Source organism: Etheostoma cragini, chromosome 19 (assembly GCF_013103735.1).
Source record: "Etheostoma cragini isolate CJK2018 chromosome 19, CSU_Ecrag_1.0, whole genome shotgun sequence".
In the NCBI taxonomy this organism is placed as follows: domain Eukaryota; kingdom Metazoa; phylum Chordata; class Actinopteri; order Perciformes; family Percidae; genus Etheostoma; species Etheostoma cragini.
The window spans coordinates 13,343,677-13,369,970 of NC_048425.1; the positions used below are offsets into that span (position 1 = coordinate 13,343,677).

Sequence of the window (26,294 nt, forward strand, 5' to 3'; positions counted from 1 at the left end):
ACAACACAGCCCTCAGGTTCATAGGGACACACAAACCTCTCCACCACGATAAGGTGATGGTTCCCCGGAGAGGTACCATCCTCTCCTTTCCTACCAGGTAGGAAAAATAAAAACAGGCATGGTTTTCATCACTGTGATGGATAACCAAACTCATGCAAGTTTCAAGTCAAGCAAGTTGATTTTCATGGGTTATAAAAATGAAAGGAAATCAATGGTTGCCCTAAAGGTAAGAAACACATTCACTTATTTAAACCACTCTGACATGCCAGGAGAAATGCTCAGCAATAATATAAAGAATATGTTATTTGTAGTTAAATTGGTTTATAAATACCAGAACATGACAATCATGGGGACTGGGTGGTGCAGGTCTTTTAAAATGATAAACAGAAGAAAGGGTAAGGATAAAATAATACATGTGCACATTGTCTACATAAACATTAAACATTCAGCATATAGGCCACATATCTCAAAGTTGTGTTCCTACCTATTCAATAGCTGAATTATTCAATTGTGCCATATACAGACCACAGCACTCTCCCGTCATACAACCACTGCAGCCAGGGCGCATTTAGGGTGTAAATGATAATAATAATGTTGTCACAAGTTTATTACAGTGGGAACGTTACCTCATTGTGGCCTCCCTATCCTCTCCGCATCAGCTCAGGACACTGAGACACGAATACAAATAAGGCTGAAGAAGAGTGTCCCTTGGTATCAGAATATGGGGCCTTGTCTCAACTACTGCCTGAGAGACTGTTTAATTAAAGATAACACAAGAAGAGGATATCTTCTGTTGTTGATTGTTCTATTACACATTAAAAATTAAATCAATCATTTGCTTGAAATAAGTTGTGGTCTATCATTTTACACCTTTGCTAAGACTGTATTTTACAGAATGCTTGATAGATGAGGATTGTAAGCCCCAATAGGAGGATTACATGTTTGTTCCGACCTTGCCTCAACTCAGTAAAAAGAGAATTTCCCAAAAATAAATATTGGCATCTTGTGTTGTTTTTTTGTTTTTTTACATACTTCTAATAATTCTCAAATATGGAAAGTCACAGGCCAATGAAGCAATTTAATACTGTTGAAACTTTTATGTTCTCTAGTGACATTTAGAAAGTTATTGTGAACACAAAGTGCAACTCATTTAAAAGGTTAAACTTTGAACCATTAATTGCTCAAAAAAATTTTGTATTTATTTTATTTCTGTCAAATAACTTAGTGAAGCCAATAAACTAATGTACATTAGTTCTAATTCAGTTAGATTGTTTTGTCACAGAGCCACCAAAAGTTAGAGGCACCAAAATCTTTCAAGTATTAGACCATGTTCCCACTTTGCGTCTTTTTGTTAAGCTGCCGGTCTGTTTCACATTATAATCCAATGGAGTAAACAATATTTCCAAGTGCTGAGTGCTTTTTTAAACACCGCGACTTCTTTTTTGCAGCTCGAAGCGTCTTTTTGAAGTTGAAAAAAGCTACTTTTCTGAAAAAGATGCCAAGTGTGAATTTAGCCTTATCATTTGTAGTAATTACTCATGCGATTACTATTAGGCGTGTAATTATACTTCACTGAAAAAATATAATACGTTACTACGCTCTGAACATAACTAGCCCCTAAAGTATGTACACAGATCTTTGTTATCACTCTCAGTAAACTCACAACTTAACCAATGCTAGTTTCTCTGTAACTTTAACATTGATAAATAGATAGAGATACTTTACTTATTCTGAAGGAAATTAGGTAAAGTATCTCTATCTATAGCCATCTATCTATTGGATTCAGCATACAACAGAAAATACACAGAAAGCAGGTTATAATGTTAAGATGTGTTTACTAAAGAACGTCTCTCCCCACTGGAATATTTGTACCTACATCTGTTGTCTCTCTGTTGGCTTACGACAAAAAGCTGCATGACTTGTCAGTATCTCAATCAAATATAGATATGAATATGTATTACTGACCCGGACATTATCACTTTATCTAAAATAAACAGCATACGGTTACCCATTATTTAACAATACAGCACTCATGACTGGTGGGAGGCCAATAACAGCTCCACAGTGAGAAAAATCATCTAAAAAGACATTTTTGGTGAGGTTGGCTTGTTACCCTGCTCTGACTCTCTGACAAAATACATTCACAATACATTTTTCTGTGTGGTTGCCCGGAGAGGATTGGCCTGCGTGATGGCTCCGCCCACTTCCCTGTTTCAGGCCTCGATGTTGATTAGCGGCTGCTGTGGATCCTACCAATCAACTTCCTTCAATCAGCCCAGTGAAAGTTCAAAATTGCTCTTGGATTCATCAGTCTGGACGACTCAATGTAAAGATCAGTCTGCCATGCGGTCCGGTTAGCAAAGCTGTTTCGTTAAAAGCTGTTGTTAAAAACTTGTAAGAGTTACTAGTTAGAGCCTGTTGTGCTTAAAGTCTTTGTTTTTGTTAATATTCTAGTTGTGTTATAATTTGGCAAGCTAATGGGTGCTGTGCTCTTTTAGTTGTTTTGGAATTTCTTTGTTTATAAAGGCAGCACCCATTAGCTCTTTTTGTGTTTGTGACTTTGCGATTGTGTTAATTAAAGATCCTTTCTCTTATTCCGTGACCTCGTCTCCCTTTTATGTATTGGTTCTTCGTCCTTCATCCTTTTATGTTACGCCCATCATTATAACAGCAAGGTCGTAACATATGGGGGCTTGTCCGGGATATAAATACTTTAATTGGTAACTGATTATTGTTATTGATTAATTGGTTAGTCCCAAAAAAAAAAAAATTGGAGAATGTGGAAAACCGAGACAAAAAAGGTATTGATGGTGTAGTGAGGTTTGCTAAAAGTTAGCTACATGGAAGTGCAGCTGGCTACTTGACTCCCACCATGGCAGAGAAGTATAGTTTGGAGACATTTTTGGAACAGCCTACTCTTGCCAAACTTCCCAATTGTAGGAAGGATGACCTGATAGCTTTAGTGTCTCACTTCAGCTTTGACATATCTAAATACCTGGTCAAAAAGGAACTTAGATATAGGGTTATTGGTAGCTTGGTGGACAAGGGGGTGCTGGTGTTAACTGAGCAACCAGAGCCTGCTGTGCCTTTTGCCAATCATCCAATAGACGCTGAAACTCCCACAGTCTCCAAGGGGTGCGACAAAAACCCTGTTTACACTGCTCAGGTATGGCCCATCCCCGCAGAGCTGTACTGGCTCCAGGGACGAGGCACGGCTAAAAGTCCGCCTCGCCCGGTTGCGAGGGAAAAAGAGCACCAGAGGCAGCTGCAGCTCCCGTTGGAGGTAAAGCGCATGGAGATTGAGGCTGACAAGGAAGTAAGGCTGCGTCGTCTAGAGCTGGAAGTCTCTGACCCAGGACAGATTGCTTCTAATGGTTTAGGTATGGCATGCCCCTCCACCACTGCTGAAACAATTACTAAAATAGTATTTGATATTGGTAAAAATATTTCTTTTGTCCCTACATTCCGTGAGAGCAAGGTTGATTCCTACTTTAACATATTTGAGAGAATTGCTACTGCACTGCACTGGCCACCTGAGGTATGGACACTCCTACTTCAGTGTAAAGTCCATGGTAAGGCTCAAGCTGCTTTTGCTTCATTACCTGTAGAAGAGAGTTTAAATCATGAGACTGTGAAATCCACAATACTACAAACCTATGAGCTCGTGCCTGAAGCGTACAGCCAAAAGTTCACAAATCACAGAAAAGCCTCTGTACAGACGCACCTCGAGTTTGTCCGTGAGAAAGCAGCGCTATTTGATAAATGGTGTCAAACTTATAAAGTCCCTGACTATACTGCTTTAAGGGAATTAGCTCTACTGGAAGACTTTAAAAGATGTTTACCAGATCTAACATTCCAGAAATATCTAGAAATCCAGACCATCAGTAGATTCACTACAGTTTCATTCATGGGACATATCTCTCCCCCGTTAAAACGCATAACATGAAAATAATTTACAGCCCTTTATGCACTTTCTTCCCAATTAAAGCTCAAGGTACAATCTTCAAAATATACATATCTTCAATATGTGGTACACAGCTTCAATGTGTCATATAATATCTTCATATCTTCAATAACAATATTGCATCCAAAATTTCGCCTTAATTAATGTTACTGTACCGTTACGGTAAATGTTTTGATTCTGAATGACCTGTCAGCCTTCCAACTCTCTAAAGCTCAAAATGTGCTGTTTACTGGACTTACAGCTGCTAAAAGGATGATTGCAACTCGTTAGAAGCCACCACATGACATATCTATAAATGCATGGAGCCAGGTGTTGTGTACATGCAACTGTCGACAGCGGGCATCCATGGAGAGCCTTAAAGGGCCCTGGACATTTGGCACAGTGTAGTACAAGACTCTAACCTTGTACTACAGCCTTGACCTCAACCTGCGCTTGTGATTGGTCCCTTGTCTTGTTTCTGTTTATGTATCTGTTTGTGTATGTCTGTTACTGCACGTGTTATTGTGTGTGGAATTTAAAATATTTGTCTTAAAATGTTGTTTCAAAGGGCCATTGACTGACATTAAGCCAAGTAAGAATGTACAAGGAGAGCTAGGCAATTAGTGATTTAATTGTTCAAAGCCTGAAATCAAAGTACTAACTACCAACTACGTTTACTACTACTACTGCTGCTACTACTACTATTATTCCACAAATCCCCAGACTCTCACAAACAGTCCTCTAATGTGTAGCATGCAATAGGAGATTAAAATCAAAATGTCACCTCCTGTGGTAGCAGTGAAAACCAAGACTGTTTGACCTGTGTAATAAAATGTTATTGAGAATGGTCATATTAAAAATTATATTCTCACATGAATTCAAATGTTAACTGGTTTGACAGAAGGTTATTCACGGTTTCCGTTTTAGGAGATTGAATGCAACTAGAGCATCTAGTTTCCAGAGAGCATATCTGCATCTCCAACAAATCGAGACTTAACCCAGCTGCTCAACGACCCTGTTAGAAAACATGGCACTTTACAACTTCATCACTTACATCCAACGGTGTTCTGCTACGTGCTAGCATCCATGATGTAACCCAGTGTTGGTATTAGCATCCAGCCATATCCGGCCCCTGTGATGAAAGCAGATGTGTACACATTAGTGAGAGCATCCCTTTAGGAGACCTCATTAAATTGCTGGATCACAGCAGTGTCCAATCAACAGTATCCACAGAGAATCCAGAGGAAAGTAGTTTTATTGTCTCATTGGGGGCTGCATCTAGTGCACATTTTTGTTTGCATGTATATTTTTGTTGTGTTTTACGCTCTAAATATTTCCATGTCTGTTGAAACGCATGCCTATCACAATAGAAAGCCTTATCGTGGGTTTCCATAGCATATTTTGAAGGAACACTGATTACAATCAAGGAAGGTCAAGAGATTAATGGATCAGTGAGCTCATTAGAACCACACACAGGGACCTTGTTAAACTGTACACTTCCTTCTTTTAATTATCCCAAATAGTAATCAAAAAGGAAACTATCTGCAGTTTGGACATGTGAGGAAAAAAAAAAGAGATCGATTTTAAAGATGCTGGTGGTGTATCTGGGACCAGCGCACCTACCCTGCCGTGACACTATCGCTAGAGTCAATCTACAATATGCTGATTCTATCATAATAAAGAAAATTGGCTCAATCCCCGGAGAGAGGGGCCCTAATAGAAAATAATTCTGCCCTTGAAACACTCTGGGCCTGGCTTTGATTAGATGATGCTATCTTTGTTTGTAGACTTGAGCATCTGGGGCAGGACCATGTGTTCATATATTTAATTAAAATACCATTGCCTGCACTGACAAAGGGTACTTATCTCATCAAAGTGTTCACCCTGGACTTTTTTCTCTTAATTCAAAAGATTATCTTTGTTGATTGGCAAGTGAGATGGGATGGATGTGGGCAATGGTATAGAATCTATTTGCTTGTCAGAGTACTGGCTCGTCTGCTGTCCACCTTGACTGCAAGCCAGACACCATCACTGCATGCCATCTGGCTCAGAGACAAGTATTTTACCTTCATCACCGCATTTTTATCATTCATGTGACTGAGTACAATACAAAACTGTAGGACACAAACGACAAAAACACAGTACTGTCATAGGCATTCCTAATTTCTTGTTATTTTCTCTATTATTTTCTTATTAACTGATTGATCAATTGATCTATATAACAGTCCAAACTCAAAGAAAATCAAACACATCACATTTGAGAAACTAAATGCAAGGGATATTTTCTTTGAAAAATGACTTAAGAGAATAATGGATTATTAAAACAGTTGCACTTGGGTGCCGGGACAGCTCGGTTGGTAGAGCGGGCACCCATATATAGAGGTTGACTCCTCAACGCAGCGGGCCCGGGTTGGAATTAAAGAAAGACAGACATAAAACTACACAATGGTATTTACATTTCTATACAATTCATTCAATATTAACTTTTCGAACTTCAGCAATCTGTAAACAATCAGTAAGTAAAGGATTAATGTATTTATTTTAATATGAACTGTTGGTATTTAAGACAGTGAACGCCAAGTTCCTCCCAGGACAGCTCCTGCATGGCAGCAAATTGTAAGCGCTTTCTTTCGAGGTAGAAAGGCACTATATAAATGCAGTTCATTTACCATATTTTTGCTATTAGACAATATTATATACGGTCTGGATAGTAGAGGTCCAAATGTACAAACAATACAGTAAAGTTTTTGATCACAAAAAATGTTTTATACAATATATTATGGAAAATCACCATCCATGATCCAAGCTACTTGTTTAAAGGTTGCATGTTCCAACATCATGTTCAGACAGACTGTAAACCAGTGATGGGAATAAAGGGTAATCTAATTGATTGCTCTCCCCATCTTAATAACGTCATTACCGTTACTGACGAAAAATCTGGCGCGTTACTATAATTGAAGCTGTTTGTCCCCATCAGACCAACTTGATCCCTGAGCCGAGAGGCAAAGACTTTTCTTCCTTGGTTAGTGAGCCGTGCACGAGACAAGCGCATAAATGCGTCTAGATTGGCTGAGGTTGAATACAATTTCATGGTTAGCCAATCAGAGGTAGAGTTGGGCGGGTGTTGGAGAGCATGCATAGTCGTACACAACGAACAACACAAGCGAGTCAGTCAACGAGAGGCACGTATGATGTTATGAGATCGGGGGGGACTTTTCCTGCTAAAGATTTCCCATCGTGGTCAGAAAACATAGGCTACTCGATCCGAAGCTAATCACTGTCACTTTCTCACTCGCTCTTTCTCACACACACGTTTACACTACAAAGTGTGTGTTTATATATATATATAAACCCATATATTGCCCAGTTGTGGCCTGTTGAGGGGCAATACATATAAAAAGTTCCAAAACATCTATGTTGTTATTTATATGGATCCACTAGACATGATTGGAGGCTTGTCTCACTTTGCCCCACAGCAACATTAAAAGACTTTAGATATGTGTACACTTTCTGTTAATAATGTGTTGTATTAAGTTTCCATTTAATTCTATAATTTAGATTTATCCTGAATAATTGAGCATGCACATGTATTTTATGTGGCGTTAAAGAGGGTTGAAGGTGGGGGTAACATTTGAGCTTGACTTGAAAGTATTGCGTTACTTACATTCTGAAGTAACTAGTTACTTTTATAATTTGGAAGTGAGTGTCCAATTTAGGTACTTTTTGGAAAAAGTAACTAGTAAGTGTACCTAATTACTTTTTTTAAAGTAACTTGCCCGACACTTCTGTAAACAAGACAGGAGCTGCACTGACATAAGAGCTTTCAGACCGCTGAGACTATACCAAGAATTAGATAACAGGTTCTGCAACATCATTCTGCCTTTTTGGTTATGTATACAGTAGCATACTTCATCCTGTGACCTGCAGTAACAGAAACAATTCCCTGGACAGCCATTACACTGCTTTCCTGTGTACTATTGCTCCTTCTCCTGGGGCCTATGCCCTGTAAATTACCCTCCAAATTAACTCACAGAGGATCATTGTGAATCTCACGTAACGTGTTTGCCTGTAGCATTAGGCGCCTGCTTGCTTCTCCCACGTGAGTAGGTGTTGTGATACTGTCAAGCGTTAAAAGGGGTACGAGGGGGTTTTGCTGCTTATCCCTTTTGTCATAAAACAAGGCTATGATGGGACACAGTGAAGTGTGTTTATCAGGGAGCAAAAGTGATAAGGGAAACAGAGGAAGTTGAAGATACAAAGCAAAGCACAAGGGGCATGCAAGGAATTTGGAAGGATTACATATATGGGATTTATGTAAACACACCACTACACGAGACAGACAAAAATAACCACTTCATGAAACAAACAACAGATGTTGACAATAACAACAGTATTTGCCAAGCCCTGTTCATATTTTGAGAGTGATTAGTTGACCTTCAGAAAGCTATGCAGCTAAAAAAACATTTAATATCATTTAAGTAATCTTTTAAAGCAAAAATGCCACAAAAAAATCAATTTATATCAGCTTCTTAAATGTGGATATGGTCTGCTGGTCAGACAAAATAATATATTTAGAGCTCAGGGTAAAGTCAGCTTGGATATTTTTGGAAATTGTGATGGACAATTTTCACTATTTTTTTACATATTTCAGACCAAAATTACAAATGAAAAACAATAATTATTAAAAAATATACTAATAATGCAGCCCCAATCATTTCAGATGAGTGTAGTGATGTTTAGATTAATTACTTGTAACCACTGTGCATGTTTGTTTCACAGCAGTTTCATTCTTTTCCCTCCCTTATATTTTAGAGTTTTTCCTGCAGTGGCAAAGGTATTCATCTTTTTACAGTTTTGATGGATGTAACTGCAATTTGGCTACACATGATTATACCCCCTTTTTAGCTGTCTGTTATCTGTCTCATGTTGTCTTTAAAAGTGTTTATCAGTACTTTTAAAAGTACTGATAACCAGCTGCTAAAATCTTTTTTACCCTAAGCCAGCAGCAAATTTATAATTGTAATGAGGCAACTTCAGATACTACGCTGAACTTGCAAATCGAACCATTACATTGCCAGTTACAATGTTAAATAAGGTATATATCATCATTAGCACATATTTTGAATGTTGTAAAACACAAAACTGACATTAATTTAATTTAAAAAAATACCCAACACAATTAAAAAGACCTTAATTATAAATGTACGTAGTCAGTTACAAGCAAATAAAAATACTGTAAACCTCAGTCATGATAGGCTCGCCCCTTCTGCTAGCCTAACGAGCACACATTAGCCTTTCTGGAACCGTCTATGATATTAGCCGATATAAGCTAACGTACCCTATCTTGCTCTTCATTGCAGTTCGGGAATTTTTACTCAATTCACAATTTACCAAACTCAGCAGTTGTTTTCAACCTTGAAGCCTCTAATAAAAGTTATTAAAAAAAAGAAAAGAAAAGTAGGTTATATATATAGCGTTACACTGGCTAACGTCGCCGTTAAAGTTGCTCCTCATACATGCAGCATAGAGCTCACCTTTGTGTTTCTTGACCAGGTAATTTATGTTATCCGAGAGAGGCTTGTAGTTCTTCATTGTGTTTTTTAAATCACAGCCATGTAAACAGATACTGCACTTTTCCACCTTCGGGAACAATGAAACATTTTTTCCAACGGTTAGCCACCTTTCTCAGCTAGCTATTAGGCTAAAGTATACATATTTTTTGTCGCTGGACGGACGACGTTGTCCTTCCATCACATTACGTTTTTTCAAGTCGTGACGTTTTCTACTTGAGTAATATCACCGCAACAACACAGCTTAACTAACAGTACTTCTTATGGTTAAACTGTCTAACTACCGCTTTTGGAGCTACATTGCCAGACCTTCGTCCACAGCGCTATGTGCTGACTGACTCCAGCAGAAAAAGTTTGACAGGTTGAAAATGTCAAAACTGGCGTGCAACATTTAGGCTACAAACAACCCATAATGCAACGCTTTCATAACCACGTGGGCAAATCTTCGGCAAAGGGGTTTGATTTTGTATTCAAAAACTGTAATTTACCGTGCAGGGTAAAAAAAAAATCCTACCTTACTTAATTTTTTTTCAAAATATTCAGCTTTAAATGTAACTTAATTGCTGTAGTGTCTGAACAGCAATGCTGGATGATGTGTTGATAAGGAGTCGGCTTGACACTGTTTCTTGATTATAAAGTTTTATTATATCTAAGAAATTTCAGCATCAATTTACAAGCCCTGCAGAAGCTCGGAGAGTGACCCAACCCAATGAACACTCTATCTCTGATTTCATTTAACATACTTTATATAGGATATGTTTATGTAACATATTGGATAACATAGAAAGTTAAAAGTTGGCGGTAAAGATTAAAGTCTAAAAAAACTAACATAAAGTCTTTTGAACCTATACAGTCACAAATCATGACAAATCACATGAAAGTGCTTAATTTGAACTCCTGATTCAAATGTATACTGTAAGTCGTTAGATTCTACATTGCAAACAATTTATGAATAGCCTACATTTACGTATTTGTTTGACTGGAATTGCATCGCCCCCACCACACACACAAAATGTTTTCAGCATTATTATACAAGTGAACTGATGCCTAGTTTTTAAGTAAAAGTGAGGAGTGAATATTTGTGTTTGTATAAACACAAATATACCCAGGAACCCAGACAGGTTGAGCTTTTGCTCAGGTTGAACTGGGTGGAGCGATGCTGGGAATCATGGAGGGAGGGCAAAGTCCAAATATGACAGCCTAAATGTGCAATTTGTCCAACGCTAACAAGGGATGGAAATACCGACCCAAGCCAACCCGGTCCTGAGAGGACCGAGATCAGATGTCTGAACAGACAGACATAATTAAAGCCCCTGAAAATCTGTTGTTTTCTAATCTACTGTAACATTAACATTATTGAATGAGCACTAATACAAACAAAGTTCAGAGAACAATCTAGCCTAAATCCTTTTGGGTGCACAGATATAGGTGACCATTGCTAAAAGCTCACATAAAAATACAACAAATACCAACATCTCTTACATGAAATAATCAAACTTGTATAAGGTTGTGTTCATAGGATATCATCGCTCATAGTAGAAGGCTGATAAGGAAAATAAGTTTTTGTGCAGATCTTTCAAAGAAAATAACCTGTCAATCATTGATATAGTTTATAATAATATAAATGTCACCAAGCTCTACAACTTTCCTTTTTTATTAGGAACGGTACATTGCAGTACCCTGCTGACGAAGCTGTTATGTCTGAAGAACAGCCCAAAGTCTTTGGGCCCCAAAGCAGCAAACATTGACAACCCCCCCCCCCCCCCCCCCCCCCCCCCCCCCGCTATCCTAAATCAATGTTATCTTGACTAAAATAGCCAGAGAGGTATTTTCTTTTATGTCCTAAGGCTGTCAAGTTGTCCCAATACACAAACCTGGAGATGACATTGATTCACCTTTCATTTGAAATTCGGCCAGGCATTCAGCGATTGATTTTCCACTATGGGGACAGATATGAAAAATGTGCCATTTTTTAATATCGCATCTGAGCTACTCATACACGGTTGTTCGCATGGCAAGCAGGTGTTTCTCTGACCACTTGCTCTCATTTGCTTACACACACACAGGCTACATGCAGACTCACGTCCTCCCACACACACACCATACGTGGACACCAATATTCACTGCTGCTCACAACCACGTGTGTAGGACAGACACAAACGGCAGACCGCAGTTCTCCAACTCCATCTCCTCGGCTAGACCGCTCACAAATGGACACCCGTCCTTGTCGGCACATCCACAGTGTTTCTACTCTTTTTTTCTCCCCTCCTGTGCCAAACTGTTCAACAGATCTTTCCTGTGTAATTGGATTACAGTTACAATATATCGTCATACAAGGCAGCAAAGTAGTGCAAACTAGTGTTGAACTTACGAAAGACAAACTCTTGATTAAGGGAGTCACGTCAATGTGGCAAATAAAGCCTAGAATGTGGATCAAGAACTGAAAACTGGCAGAATTGTGTGATTTTGTATGCTATATGCCATTGTAAGCACATCAGATTACACTGATGTTACAAAGAAAAGTACATACAATGACTTTTATTATTCAGTTACATTAAACATAAAATCAGATAAATCAGTCATGGATTAAGAGATGGTGTGATTGGAGATTGGTTAGGTGCTGGAAGAAGGGTGCATGGAAATCGCCGGCAGCATCAAGGATATCTCCAGTTGCATGGATTGTGGAATACAACATCTTATCAAAGAGCTTTCTCAGGGGCTTGAAACATGTAGCTCCTTCTATCATAAGCGTATGGTCTACTGTAAGGTTTTAAACGTGTAAATAAAGTGTGGCCTATTGGTCAAATGTTTTTTGGATCTTTTATAATAAACTGTGAAATAAATACCCAGTTGTTCTTTAATCTCAACCAGAACATCTGTGGCGCAGTATGACAGATTCCAAAAAACAGCACAAATACTATATATTGATTGTTTCTTTGGGATCTCCAAAAATGCCGTACTTTAAGAGCATTGAGCACATGTCAACACTTACTTTGGGAGGTAAGCAGAAAACCTTAAGCAATTAAGGTTTTCATTCTAGAGTCTGATGGCCTAGCCAGGATAAATCAATAAACACTTCTGCTAGTCAGAAAATATTCTCACTTGAGTAAACAGCGTGTTTTTAGGATACCGCTTCACTTCGAAATATCATACACTGACTGCAATCTGTGTCCTTTTTATGTGCCAGTAAACATCTTTATAGAGTCTCCAAAGCCAATGGGAAGTAAGCTGCAGCACTGTCTGTTTTTACTGTAGCATTTTGTGCCACGCAAGCATATTTGCGGGCAGCATCGTGGGCCGGGGTGGCTTATGAGCTTGGTTACCAACTCATTAATAAAGTGGATGAGGGCCAGTCACACCCTCACAACATTTCATGAACTCGCCACGGTTTGCAAATGCCATTCAAAAGGAGCTCTTTCTGTCCACCCGAGTCTGCCCTCCTCGCTCCCCAATCCCCACCCGCCGCCGCGAGATCCAGACTGTAATAAGAGACATCTCTGGCAATTTTTCAAAAAGGACTCAGCCGTCAATCCCAGCAGCAGCTCTGTGATTAGGGACTGAAGTCTTCCTTTCTTCCTGCAGTACGTTACAGCAGGATATATTCAAACACAACAGGCGAAAGAAAAGTACAGAAAGCCTGCAACTGCTCATTACTCTGTATCTCAATTATAGTATTAGTCAACTGGGAAAGTCTACCACCTGGAAAACTTGTACATGAAGAATTTAGTAAATTAGTTTTAAACAATGTGTGGTTGAAATATCAAATTTAAAGTAATGTCAAGACCCTATTTGTAAAAAAACACATGGGACCAAACATGGAGTTGGATGATTAAGCAAGTCAAAATTGAGCTTATGGGTCCATTACAGATAAATGTTTAATTTCACTGATGCTAATTCATGTGGTTAAAAGGAACTCAGTTAACTAATTACTGATTTAATAACTACATAAATAATAAATGAGTCTTAAATGCAAGGGCAGTGTGCATGAATGTCCAACTCATATTCGTCAATGTCAATCTATGTCCAAACATCAAACAGTTTAAATAGAGATACAAAATAAATCATTTTCACAAGGTACAGAAATAAAGTTTGATAACTTACTTCTTTTTTCCTCATAATCTCTGATTTGATAATAAAACATATCCCTATTGACTTAATACTTTTTCAGCAAATTAAATACATGTGTAAGACATTATAATACAGATTTAATCATAAACCATGAGAAAAACTGTTAAAAAATGTGCAATATAAATAAATAAATTGACTTACTTTTCAGTAAAGAATTTCAAAAAATATACTCACACAGGTTATATTTTTTTATTTCACGTGAATAAGCTTTTGTCAATGGGTAATATATGGTCCTTCTTTCATTTACCGCCGTCCCCTTGTATTTATACCTTCACCAAGGAAGCAGACATACACGCCTTCTTTCTCAGCGTCCTTCCTCCCCTTCACAGACACACACGTTAGCACTGTGCACTGAAAGGCATGGAAGATCATTTCATAAAAGATAATTTTGCTTTGTAACTAAACTCTGATATTTCAATAAAGCTGATGACTCAACTGTTAATGAAGAAATTGATTATTTTTATCCTAATAATTGGCTCACACACTTATCTTTACATTATCGTTTTCACCTAGGAGAATAAAGATTACATTAGAGTGGAAATGCATAATATTTGAACCCAGTGCCCATTGACGATCGTTTTTCCAACCAATGCCAAGGTAACCACTTATATCTTATGTTTGCCATGTCTTGTTCCGGGTGTTCTCTGTGAAAAGAAATGACAGGAAGCATGTTTCTGCTTTCCACCGCAACGTTTGCAGTAAACAGAAAAGCAAGTGGGTGGTTCCATCATAGCAGAACAGATTTGAAAAGGTTTTTTCTTTTTTTTTTTTTTGGAAAGTGCAAAGCAAAAATGTCACATTAATTATGGTTTAGCACAAACATCTTTCAAAGACAGCAAGACAAAAGAATAACTCTAGCATATTTTCCTATTTAACTCTTCAACCCTGCAATAACATGAGGGTGGACATTTTTATAACGTTTTACGGTCTTTATCATCATCATGTAAAACTAGTATTATTTGATTTTTTTTCTGAATTGTTGACTATACACAACAGTTTTTCCAACACAAGAGGAATAAAACATCCACACTTCAAGAGAAAGAAAATACCAAATAGCGAGCATTGAGCTGAGACAGAACAACCTGTTACAGGATCCTATTCTCAGTAATCGTCCCTCATCTAAATCTGCTGACTGAATTTCATATCTCTCCCCCTTAGGGTTGGGATTCCTACATTTCCCAGAAGGCCATTCAATACACCCAGAGGTCAAAGTGTCAACGTCAAACCCCTGCAAACAAAGAGCGTAAATAAATGCAAGGCCTGCTACCAGCGAGTAGAGGGTTACAACAGACGACATTTAACTCCTCATTGTTAATCTTTTAGAACCTCTTATGTATTCCTCGTCTGTCCATGGCCCCGGACATGTCCCAGTCCTCCTTCTAATGGGAGTCCCAGCACCTGTAGCAGACAAAGGGAAAGCTTACACATCATCAGGTTGTTCATAGGTCCCAGGTCAGGGGACGAGAGTATTCGGCAAGTCTCTAACAATATTTTTCAGATTCAAGGAGTCTAAGCAGCCGCATGATAAGGGAACGTTTTGTCATATGACACAGGAGAGAAAGAGAGAGAGAGAGAGAGAGAGAGAGAGAGAGAACTGGGTTCAAGTTGTGTTTAGGCGCCTGAATCCACCTTGTTTACGTGAAGGGATCAGCAAAGCAGAACACCTCCAACATGAGTTTAAATGGCCTCCACATCTAGGTTGAGGGCGTCTCGTTTTGACCCTTCTGTGTCTTTCCCCAAAAGATTTAGTCACTTCGTTGACTTTTTCTGAGCTTTTAGAAATTTCCGTGGGCTTCCCCCCCAATTTTCTTTTCTTTTTTTGACCTTTGTTACTTTTGACATTTTTGTCACTTTATTTGAAATTTATTCTTATATACTTATAAATGTACTTTATTTTGTATTTATTTATAAAGTTCTTTTACCAATTTTTTTTTTTTCAAATGCTATAAAATTGACAAAAAATTCAAACCCAAATTCAATAAAATTAGTGAACTGATCATTTATTTAACTCGTGAAGAGTGTTGTTGGGAACCATCCACGTAACTTTTTGGGACAATTTGTTTGAAAGAAACCCAAATTTCTGATATTGAAAAGGGGTCAAATTTTGACCTGAAGACAACAGGAGGGCTAATAACGTTACCTAAAACAGACCTTTAATCCTTTTCCTAAATGAAACTGTGGCAGATCGGTATGGAGCCAAAGAGGGCTGATTTTGAGTTAAGTCGATTTTCCGACGATTTCCCATCAGTCTAAAAAATTATTTTTTGTAAATTTCAGGAAAACCGCGAGGTGAATCCCTTAGTTAAGTCATAGCATGTGTTGGCTGTGTGACGGGGACTAGTGGCGGGATGAAAATGTGTCGGAAGACGGAGAATAAGAATTATTAAGTTTGACAGATAATAGTCACACTGAACAATGCTTAAAGAACATTAAATAAGTGAACTTCATAAATAGGCAGAATGTTGCTCAATTAAGATGACTATATGAAAGAGCTCTTTCATTTCTCATACAAATGTGTTTTTTGACCAGGCAACAGAACAAGCTGTAAACACCATACTAAAAAAAACGTCTTAAAAGGTTGTGGTTTCAACATTAGCATTCAGAAAGAGTCATTTACAGGTATGTTTTTGGTCAGTTTACGCACGTCCATTACACATTCTCATTTTAGTTTGGTTTGGATCTCCACCACTTGCTGAGGGAAATATCTGGCTCTTTTGCTGATGAATGCTCCAATACGTTCACTCGCTCGCCATTAAAGCTATAGTGGGTAGCATCTGTCGCCCCCGTGAGGAATTCTAAGTAATGACAACACCTTGGGCACGTCGACATGTTACAAGCCTTCCTTGAACGTGCACCCCGACCCCTCCTCCATACCTTCGCTAATAGCCAAGGAGGACACAGAGGATAAAAAAAACATGACGCACGAGTTTCTGCGTGGGAGAAATCACCGGATGCCACGATCTTCTGAACATAGACATCCTGGGAAAACCAGAGAGAGTTGTGTGGCGCTGCTAGGCTTGATTAGCTTTGTAGCAACTCATTTGGCAACGCCTTGAATGTAACAGACGTTCGTCTATCAAATATTATCAGAAAGATATGCACTAAAACTTTAACTCTGTCTGTGTGTCGTTTGGTGGGACTGACCCAAAACAAGCAAAACATAAAACTATGTGACACTGACATAAACATTTTCTTTGATTTTGTCAATACTTTTGACATTATGTATAGATATTTGATGCAATATTAATATAAACATATTACTGCAGCTTTCAAGTCAAACAATACAAGATTCCCAATTTTATTTTTCCTCTGTTACAGATTATATTTAAAAATATACCCACTTTGTGTTTCAGTTACAACAGGATGAAACAATAAAATACTGTGACTTAATAGATCCTTTATATCAGACAGGACATACTTACCTCTCTACATATCCTCATATGCCAGGATGAATGGTCCGGGTGACTTTAATGCCTCCTGCGTAACTTATCAAACTCATGTAAAACATCCAGTATATGTAAAGAAATCATTGGTTACACCAGCAATGATATTGAAATATTTATTACAGCTTATGAAATCACTGCTTCTATTGTAAAGCAGACCAGAGCATACACAGCACATCCACTGTTGCTGGGCCAAAATGGGTTTGGCACTAAAATGGACAGAGGGCTAATGAGAGATATTAACTGATGTAAAAAAAAAAGAAAAGAAAAAAGCTTGATCGTTCCATCATTTGGAGGTCCTTCACTGTTCTCCATATAAAAAGAGTTCCAAGACCCAGAGAAAACACCAGAACTTTTGTCATAGCTAAGTGATAAATCTTAATCAGTAATTTATTTGTTGGCAAACAAGTTTCACTGTTACAACAAATATTAGTTATGAGGTCATTCAGCGTGGAAACCATTACAAAAAATGAATAAATAAGCAGCTATAATCCTAGCCAATAGTAAAAACGGATCTGTGCCACTAAACGTACCCCCATTCTCAGTTGTTTTACTGTTTATCGAAACAAATAAATAAATATATTTTCTCCTCGAGAAAAACAACCCAGCCAGTTTTTTCTCACTCCAAAAGCTGTTTCTTTAATTAGTAAAACAACCATCTTTCTATTGTTTGTACAAGTGCCTATTGGTCATCGGTGGTCAATATTTTCTTTCAGAGAAGCAAAAGCGCTTTCGAAAGCCAATCGTGACGCAGAATGCACTGTGCACCTTTCTGAGGACACCTCGTGATTAACGTGGACTTATTCTGTCTCCTTGACGATCTGTGAATCACCGCTCTGCTATCTACACAGTTTAAAAAAAAAAAAAATAAAAAAAAAAGGGAAAAGAAATCAAACCGAAACAGAAAATAGACTTAAAAACAAAGATGAATATGCAGCACATAAATGCGTGTTTTGTTGTGATATCTTTTGTGTTATTTGCTTCTATTTAGATCATTTCTTGGAAAGTAATTAAAGAGGAAAACAAAAAAAAAAAAAAAAAAAAAACAGACCTGTACCAGAAACGGAGAAATGCCAGCACAACTGAACAAAATTGCTCCTAACCACTACGTTTTACAGAGACAAAGGGTTTGTTCGGAACAAAAAAAGCATACTATTGTGTGCAATGCTAGTTATCTGTACAATTACATAGAAATAGGTCATAATTCTCTTTATTAGTTTTTTTTTCTCCCTCTTTTAACAACTGTTATTACAGTAAAACGAAAGAAAAAAAGAACAGCTATGCTTGAAAGCATACGATCAATAATTCCTTCATGGTAATTGTTCAAAATGTGTTTGTGTTGGTTTTTTGTTGTCTTTTTTCATTGAAGGGTCACTTCAGCAAACAAACGGTGCTGCAACTCACCAAAGAGGAAGAAAATCTTTCAAAAAGTCAATATAGATACAGAAGTATAATAAAATAGTCCTTTTTTTGTAATTTCCCATTTATTCTGGTAAAGTCTGTACTTTAGACTTGTATCGTTTGGGACTATGCAGTTCGTTTCGACTGTCAGACTAACATCTCAGAGACCTAAAAATCCGTGTGAGTAATTGTCTCTTTTCACACTGAGACAAAAACACGCCTAACCACACAAGGTTGGAGGGTGGTGGAACACAACATCAACAGATTCCCGCAATGTTTAACCAAATATAGTCACATATGAGCCCCCGTACCGAGCAATCATTATCCTGTTTGTGGTCAGCAAGAGCGAGAGTACAGCCGTTTGCTCTGCCGCAGTCTTAGGGACACGGAATAAAAAGGAGGGCTACCACTGCCAACGACGGATGGAACAAGGGGACACGGGGAAGAGGACTACGGTAATAGGAGGGACACTGGAGGAGCGGGAGGATGTTGGGCCTATAGGCTAGTGACTAGGTGCGAGGGCTCCGGCTGGGCCTCTTCTGGAGATAGATCCTCTTTGTTTGGGGGCACAATGAATCCGTCGCTGCTGCCCCGCCCTAGCTGGTAGTAGGAGTGCAGCTGATGGAGGTGGTTACGTGAACCCAAGTTGGGCATGCTCTTGTAGTAAACGTCGTCCGAGAGGTCCTCTGGGCTTTTGGCGTCCCCCCCGTCCTTGGAGCCTTCAACGGACTCCGCGGACACGTCGGGCAGGCCGGGCAGCATGGGCATACTGGTGTAGAGGGAGTCTCTCTGGTGGTTGTGCCTGGGGGACGAGCCCTCGTCATCGGTGTGCTCGTTAGTAAGTAAGGGGAAGAAACTTTCGCTGTTCTCCTGGGGGATCCTCCTTCGAGACGAAGAGGAAGTGGTGGCGGACGAGAAGGGGTGGTGCGGCAGTGGGAGGGGCGGCGGTGCTGACTGGTGGAGGTGATTGTTAAGGTTGTCCACCGCCTGCAGGGACGGGGGTGGTCTTTGAGGCAGCAGCGGGGCATTGGACTCCTCGCGGATTAACTCCAGGCCCAGGCCTTCGTCGTGGTGCGGAGCAAAGGTGGAGTGGTCATCCAGGCTCAGCGCCACATTCATGCCTATCCCCACTCCCAAGCCCATCCCGTAGCCACTGTCCTTGCCACCGTTGCTAACATTATTGACCAGCTTATTCATAAGGTTCCGGTTCTGCTCGGTTGCGCGTTCATGGGAATTGTTGAGGTAGGAGGGAATATAATTGGAGGTGAGCTCTTTCAGGATCTTTTTTTCCAGGGTGGTCTCCTTGTGGTTATAACCCCGATCAATGATCTGGACGCAGTCACTCATGTACTCAGCGCTGGCGATGCTGTAGCTGTTGCCATGGTTACCATTCAGTGGTAGAGTATCCATGACACTTGTATCCCGGGCATTGTTCAGGATTCCCTCTGGAATGACAAACATGAGTTGGGTTGGGGGGTAGAGTGGGCGAATGAGAAGGGTGAAATCTGATGGGATGTAATATTGCCACAGCTAAATGTCAGCCATTTTTACAAACACAAATTACACCAATCAAAAAACTGTGGCGCTTTTATTCTGAAATATGCCCTGATCCTCAAGCACTCTCAGCACCTAATGTCACCGTCAATTCTATAAAGTGCACTTTGTGGAAATAAAGACTAGAGCATTTGGATCAGGGAAACCATGTAGCATTAGACATTAAAAGCTTGTATACTGCAAATAGGATGATGATATCATACACTTACCTCGTTACAAAAATAACATTTTTTCAAGACCAAATTTCACTTCTCATTAACTTGTAGAGATCATTTTACGGCAGTGATGAAAACACTGATATATGTGACATGCAACAACACAAAGCTCAAGCACAGCACGCAAACTAAAAGGTTGTGCACTAATCCAAGGCAACAAAGACAAAAACGATAGCCATGCATTTACCACTTAGAGTGAACATAAACCAGCTGTAAATTTGGACCCCAGCCATATTGTCCCATATGAGCATTGCAATGTTGTAATACTGGAAAAAAACTATTTAGTCACGTGTTCTTTGTCCATGTGACCAGAACTAGCCCTCTCTCTAGACAGGAATTAGTTAGAACAATTCAGAATCAACCCACGCTGGAGGAATAGAGACTTTCTGTTCTCTCTAGAACATCTAACATATTTTATTAGTTTGACCAGCATCAAAAAAACATGACCATAATTCAAACTACATCAGACAAGGCTATCCGTGTCAAGCCTACAAATTTGACCTCTTGAAAATTTGACAAGATTCTTTTCTGAAGGCACACGTGTTCAATATTCACTGAAGAATACAGGTCAATTTGTATGGATGTGCCTTGTAAAATGTTGAGTTGAGTCTAAATGTAGACTGTACTTCCATTAGCTTATTTAGAGCGTGATACCAAATGGGCCAATGGATATTTGCAAATACCACACATCTTTTTTTTTTAACATCAACTACAAACAGTAAGCAGTGGAATTCAGAATGAGATCTAAACTGTTTTTTTTACAGGTCTATTTGAACTGGGGAAGAGCCTTTGTCATAAAAGGAATGCTATTACTTCCAAAGGGAATGACATTTTGTTTTCATTACCCCTTTGTCAGAACTGAGTGAAAAGAAAGTAAAGCCAAAGTCAATTACATTTGATAAGCAATGTTTAGTTTGACTCCCATACTTGTCTCTCTGTAGGGCTCTTTTAGGGACAGCATGAGGGGAAGGAAAGAAGAAAAGAAAACACAATAAGCATAACAGTGACAGGTAGAAGAGAAATGTGCACATACAGTATGCTGATGACGCATCAAGGAAATGTTTTCCGAATGCAATCGTTTTATGCCACCATGCGGATTTTGCGTACCCATAGAAAGAACCAGAATCAAATCAAGTATTAACACATATAAGGGGAAAGATGTTTTGCTAAAACATGGCAACTTGAGCCTCAAATGTACCAGCAAATCTTTGGTTGCATTAGCATTTTCATCCTTTTAGATATTTCTTTTACATCTATGGCAATGTAAGTGAATTACAGCCCTCCGTCAGAGCGATGCAGTACTTGAATTGCATACATAAATAATCCTCTGATCAAAGCTCTCTGTGAGTTTTTATCTCAATTTTACACGAGTTTCTCAGTTTTACAGACTCACAAAGATACAGCGATCTCATATTGACTGCCTAGAGTTGGAATAAAATAATAACAGGCCTGCACGGGGAAAAAAGCCTTTGAGTAGTCAGACTGATCCCAGACTAAAGTGGATTTCTTGTTGGCTGACGGCGAGTATTTCTAATACTTAGATGTATAGTCATAGACCAATATGTTTAAGTTACATCACAATTAAAGGTTTCAAGTTAAAGGGCAATTTAGTTATTAAAGGAGGAGGAAAACGGATCTCTTTGTGTCTTAAAATTACAAAATGATGTTCATGAAAACATTAAAACAGTAAAATAGTCAATTATTTCAGTCATCAGTAATGGCAATCCTCATGTTTGCTCTTCAGACTATTCTTTTCTATGTAATATAAATGAATTGCCTTTTAAATTTAAATATCAGATTCAGTTACATTTATCGCAAACAACAACGTTTGACAATACAAGAGCAGCATAAAAAGAGAGAAATGCTAAGACTAACAACAGAGAGACTGAAGACATGGCACACAAGCTGTACTGACAACATTAGAGCACATTTAAAATAAATGAGTGGGGATGTATCCGGCTCCCTACGGGCACCCATTCCTGATTATTTTTACAATGTCTATGTTGGCCAAAAAGCCATGCACGAGTGTAACTTGTGTGACCGAATTGCGAGCCCCGACCAGAAGCCAGTACACACCCCCAATGAAAAAGCCCCAAAGCAGAACAAACCTGTAGGATTTCTGTGAAAAAGCTTTAGTTTGTTCAATGCTAACACACAACATTTAGAGCAGTGTTTTTTTTTATGCAAAGCCCTGTAAAAACCCTCAAGGGTAAGCATTGGCATTTTAGCTTAGTGCAAGTCCATTACTTTTAACTCTCCAATCATAAAGTTGCACTCTGTTCCTTGGCAGGAACAAAGCCACCTCAGTGTTTCCCCGGGACCAGACATGAAAAAACACTGCCCTAGCCACAATGTTAAAGAATGAAAAGAAGCTAGCACACCTTGTGTGTTGTACATGCCCAGAGGGTTGTTATAGACTGCCGATTCCCCAAGCAATGTATTATAGGGATTGTTAGTGCCATGAGGACGTAGGAGTGCATTAGGTATAAGATGGTTAGCCATAGCCCCTGGAGCAGCCAGAAGGAGACAGAGTGAGGCAGAAGAAGAAAAAAACAGAAGAGAATAAGAGCGTAGAGACAGAAAAAGGTAGGTGGGTAGATAAATTGAGATATAGATAGAGAGAAAGAGAAAGAGAGAGAACATACATATCAGTTGGGCAGATGCAGCTGAGCTATGACAGCCATTAACATCCAAATGATCACATGATCTTTAATGTGAGGGGTTTTGCTACATGAAAGTGGCAGAGCTGAACTGACATGGCTAATGGGGCCGATGGAAAGTGTGGTAATTTTATTGTTAATGCCGGCCATTAGTGTTAAGCCTGTTTTTGTGCTCCACAATCAGGCAGCATACTCGTGTTAACAAACAGAAATTACAACACAACACATGTACTGTTACATTTCTAGACTCCAACAGGACAAAATACAAAAATCACTCAGGACACAGTTAGAAAAAAGAAAGTCCTCAAAATTCATTTAAAGTCATTTGCTCAACACCTTCCCTTAAAAGGAAATCGCAATGATTAACAATGGTAACAGACTTCTTCACATGAGGAAGCAGTGTACATGAGGCTACTCTTCATTTATCCTTATATATATATATATATATATACATATATACATTTTTTTGTTTAACCTTTCAAAGAACACAAGAGCAAAAATCATTGCAAAAAAATAATTAAAGTCATTTTTTTACTTTACTCTGGAGTTACATTTAGTTGAGGTTCAAGTGCAAACATGCCACTTAAAACATGAATATGAACGTAAGCACAGCAGTCGTGCTTATGTTAGAAGAAACATATGTCAGATATGAAATGTTTCCTATTCTTTTCGACCAACTCATGGAGCTAAGCTTAGTTGAGTTATCTTATTACCGCTAATAAAACTGGAATAAGTGAAAACTGAGTGGTGAATCTGTCATCATTATCATCTTAACTGCATATATGCTGTAACAGTACATTGTTATTATTGTTTATGGTATTGCCGTTCTTATGAACTTAAATGGGATATTTTTCTTCGAAGAGCAAAATTCACATTTTTCCTAATTCTCTGCTGAAATGACCAGTCTGAGCCCGGTGATTAGCAGCAGATATGAGGGGTGCAATCTTAACCTGAATGGTGCACACTCCCTGATGTTTGTTTCATTTTCTTGTTGATTAAACTAATTCTTTTTCAAGTGTTTCAATACATTATGCGGAATATCAAGTTTGCTGAAGACATTCACAATTATTTCCTGTTTACAAGATTTTTTCCCGCCCCACTGCATTATATGGTGCTTTTGTTTTTAAAGCCGCATTTCTAGCTTCATGAAGGCAATATGCCAGAGCGGGTAAACATCTTTTAACTGAGGTACCAACACACAGCAATTAGACACTCCTCTGGCAGAGTGCACTGTTCCTTTCTAATGCTCTGAATCTGTCAAACCAATAGGGAAAGATTTTAAAAAATGAATAATCTTATGATTCTACCTATTTTTTTCAAAAAGTTGGTCTTTTTAAAGGGGTTTGTTGTTGTAGAAATAGTTTCTATTTTGGAAGACTCTCAATCAAATTTTAAAATGAATTGCAGTAGTACTTATTTAGGCTCATCTTTCAGCATTGGTCTAATTTTAGTTCAAGTTTTGTATTAACTAGGCATATTTTGATCATTAAAATGTTTTGATAAAAATAAAATAGTCATTTTTTTCTGCTGCTGCTTGCCCCAATTCCAGTAGATGCCATAAACACCAGCCCCTTTTGAATTCTCCCAATGACAGATCCCTTATTGTGTCTGTGTTTGATAAACTGGACAATTTCTAAAACCGCACTGATTGTTGTGGTGCAATAATCCCAGATGCTGGGATAAATTGAACATGCAACGCTTTCAAGATGATTGCATGACTCTGCTCTCGAGAGGCTGCAAGCTCGCTCTCAGATGCAAAGGAGGGAGAAGCCGGGGTGTGGAGATTCAAAATACAAATCAGCAAGAAATCTTAGCTCCTCAACTCGTAATTCCTTAATAACAACACGGGAACAGCCACACATCAGTTCCATTCTATCTGCATCTGTTCTTTATGATACTTGTGATGGCGTAACACACTTGCAGGTGCACTATGGAGCGCGTGAGTGTTGTCTCTATCAGAACCAGCCTGTTAAGAAGCCAGGCGTATAAATTTGAGTTAATAATTTCTAGTTTTGCCTTTTACTGTAATGGAAGATGCTTGTACGCTTTAACTTCAACACCCCGACCCACAGGGCCCACCTCCGCCCCAATTCAGCCTCTCCACAATGGATAAAGGCGGTGTCTGTTGATGGTGCTAAGCTGAGTGCCTAATTATTGAGATCTTGACACTTCCTCCCTGTGTCGAACATTAATCCATCATTGTAACTATGCATTAGTGTCGACGCGAGTCGGCGCCCAGAGTGAATTTAGAGAGCAAGCAGTATGGAACCTGATCCCTCCATCAACAGATGCGGTGAGTGGGCAGAGTGTTAGAGATGGATGCCAGCCAGCGCGGTATTTGCCACTCTATGTTAGATGTAGTCTGGTATCTATATATTTTTTTGTTTACCTGAGAGACTCCAAAGTTAACTCTATTCACTGTTAAATGCATTATGCTAACACACTTTTTATTAATGTTTTTTCTGAAAGGGAATGCCACTGAATTGATTTTAGGTTGTTTTGCAGCACTTTTCCTGAGTGTATGTCCTGTTTCACTTTCAAGGCGTTTGCACTCAGAGTTGTATTGCTTGATGGGAATAAAATAAAGAGGTAACTTTATCACTTCATCAGATGCCCCAAAACTACAATTTTCATAAATAAGTTGATATGATGAAAATTAACTTAATTGCGTATGTTGTTTTTTTTATTTAGATAAAATGAAATCCAATTGTTTTTGTAGCCTCCTTAAGACTATATTTTTTTAATTACTAGAATGTAGAATTGATTTGTTAATGCTTCAAAATAACTACATTAGAAACCAATTTCTTCAACAGAAGGATTTTCTCCTTTCAGTCTCTGCCTCGATTGCGTTCTCTTCTATCCAGGCTAAACTGTTGTCGAAAGCAGTTCTGATGCATTCCACTTCTCCTATTTCAGAACATGGTTCATTAGTTGGTGATAACAGTTAACAGTTGAGTAGAAGATGTGTCATTTACTTTGGATTTCATTCGGAGGATCTGAGTCAAACTATTGTGGATCGACTGATTTACCTTGACTCAAGGTTTGTGCCTGAAAGCCTTGCTTGTCAAAGAAAAGGGTTTTGATGCTTTGATACACAAGTCTTTGCTTCCCAATAAATGGAAAGTGACTGGAACTAAAAATCAAGACGTTAGCGAAGCTTCTATCAAAAACTATCTTGAACAACATTGATAAATTCCAAGGCGAAGGCCAGTGTATTGAGAAATAATTTAGGTTCATATTTACTGCGGGACCAAGTACCTCTGTTGAGTGATGCAGAGCTGTTGATGTCACCGGTCATAAAAGAGGACTCGGACTGTTTTCTGACCGTGTCATTCCACATTCGACGGATGCGGCTCTGCAAAGAAAAACAGCATGTCAAA

The 26,294-nt window shown here is 38.7% G+C and overlaps 2 protein-coding genes across 3 annotated transcripts in view; both read right to left on the reverse strand.

The window, feature by feature from the left end:
• Positions 1-9,603, reverse strand: part of LOC117934569 (phospholipid-transporting ATPase ABCA1-like) — a 186,270-nt gene extending 176,667 nt beyond the window's left edge. For both annotated transcript variants that reach the window (XM_034856320.1, XM_034856319.1), the window contains exons 1-2: positions 9,478-9,603; positions 4,998-5,075 (exon numbers count right to left, since the gene is read on the reverse strand). The gene's annotated coding sequence lies outside the window, so the exon portion shown is untranslated. The remainder of the gene's footprint in view (positions 1-4,997; positions 5,076-9,477) is intronic.
• A 7,583-nt stretch (positions 9,604-17,186) lies between these two features.
• The window catches only part of LOC117962194 (adhesion G protein-coupled receptor L3-like), a 229,202-nt gene continuing 220,094 nt past the window's right edge, over positions 17,187-26,294 (reverse strand). Inside the window, exons 22-25 of the mRNA XM_034901333.1 lie at positions 26,173-26,269; positions 22,636-22,761; positions 21,182-21,199; positions 17,187-19,930 (exon numbers count right to left, since the gene is read on the reverse strand). Coding sequence (XP_034757224.1) covers positions 18,981-19,930; positions 21,182-21,199; positions 22,636-22,761; positions 26,173-26,269 — 1,191 coding nt within the window. The 3' untranslated portion in view covers positions 17,187-18,980. The remainder of the gene's footprint in view (positions 19,931-21,181; positions 21,200-22,635; positions 22,762-26,172; positions 26,270-26,294) is intronic.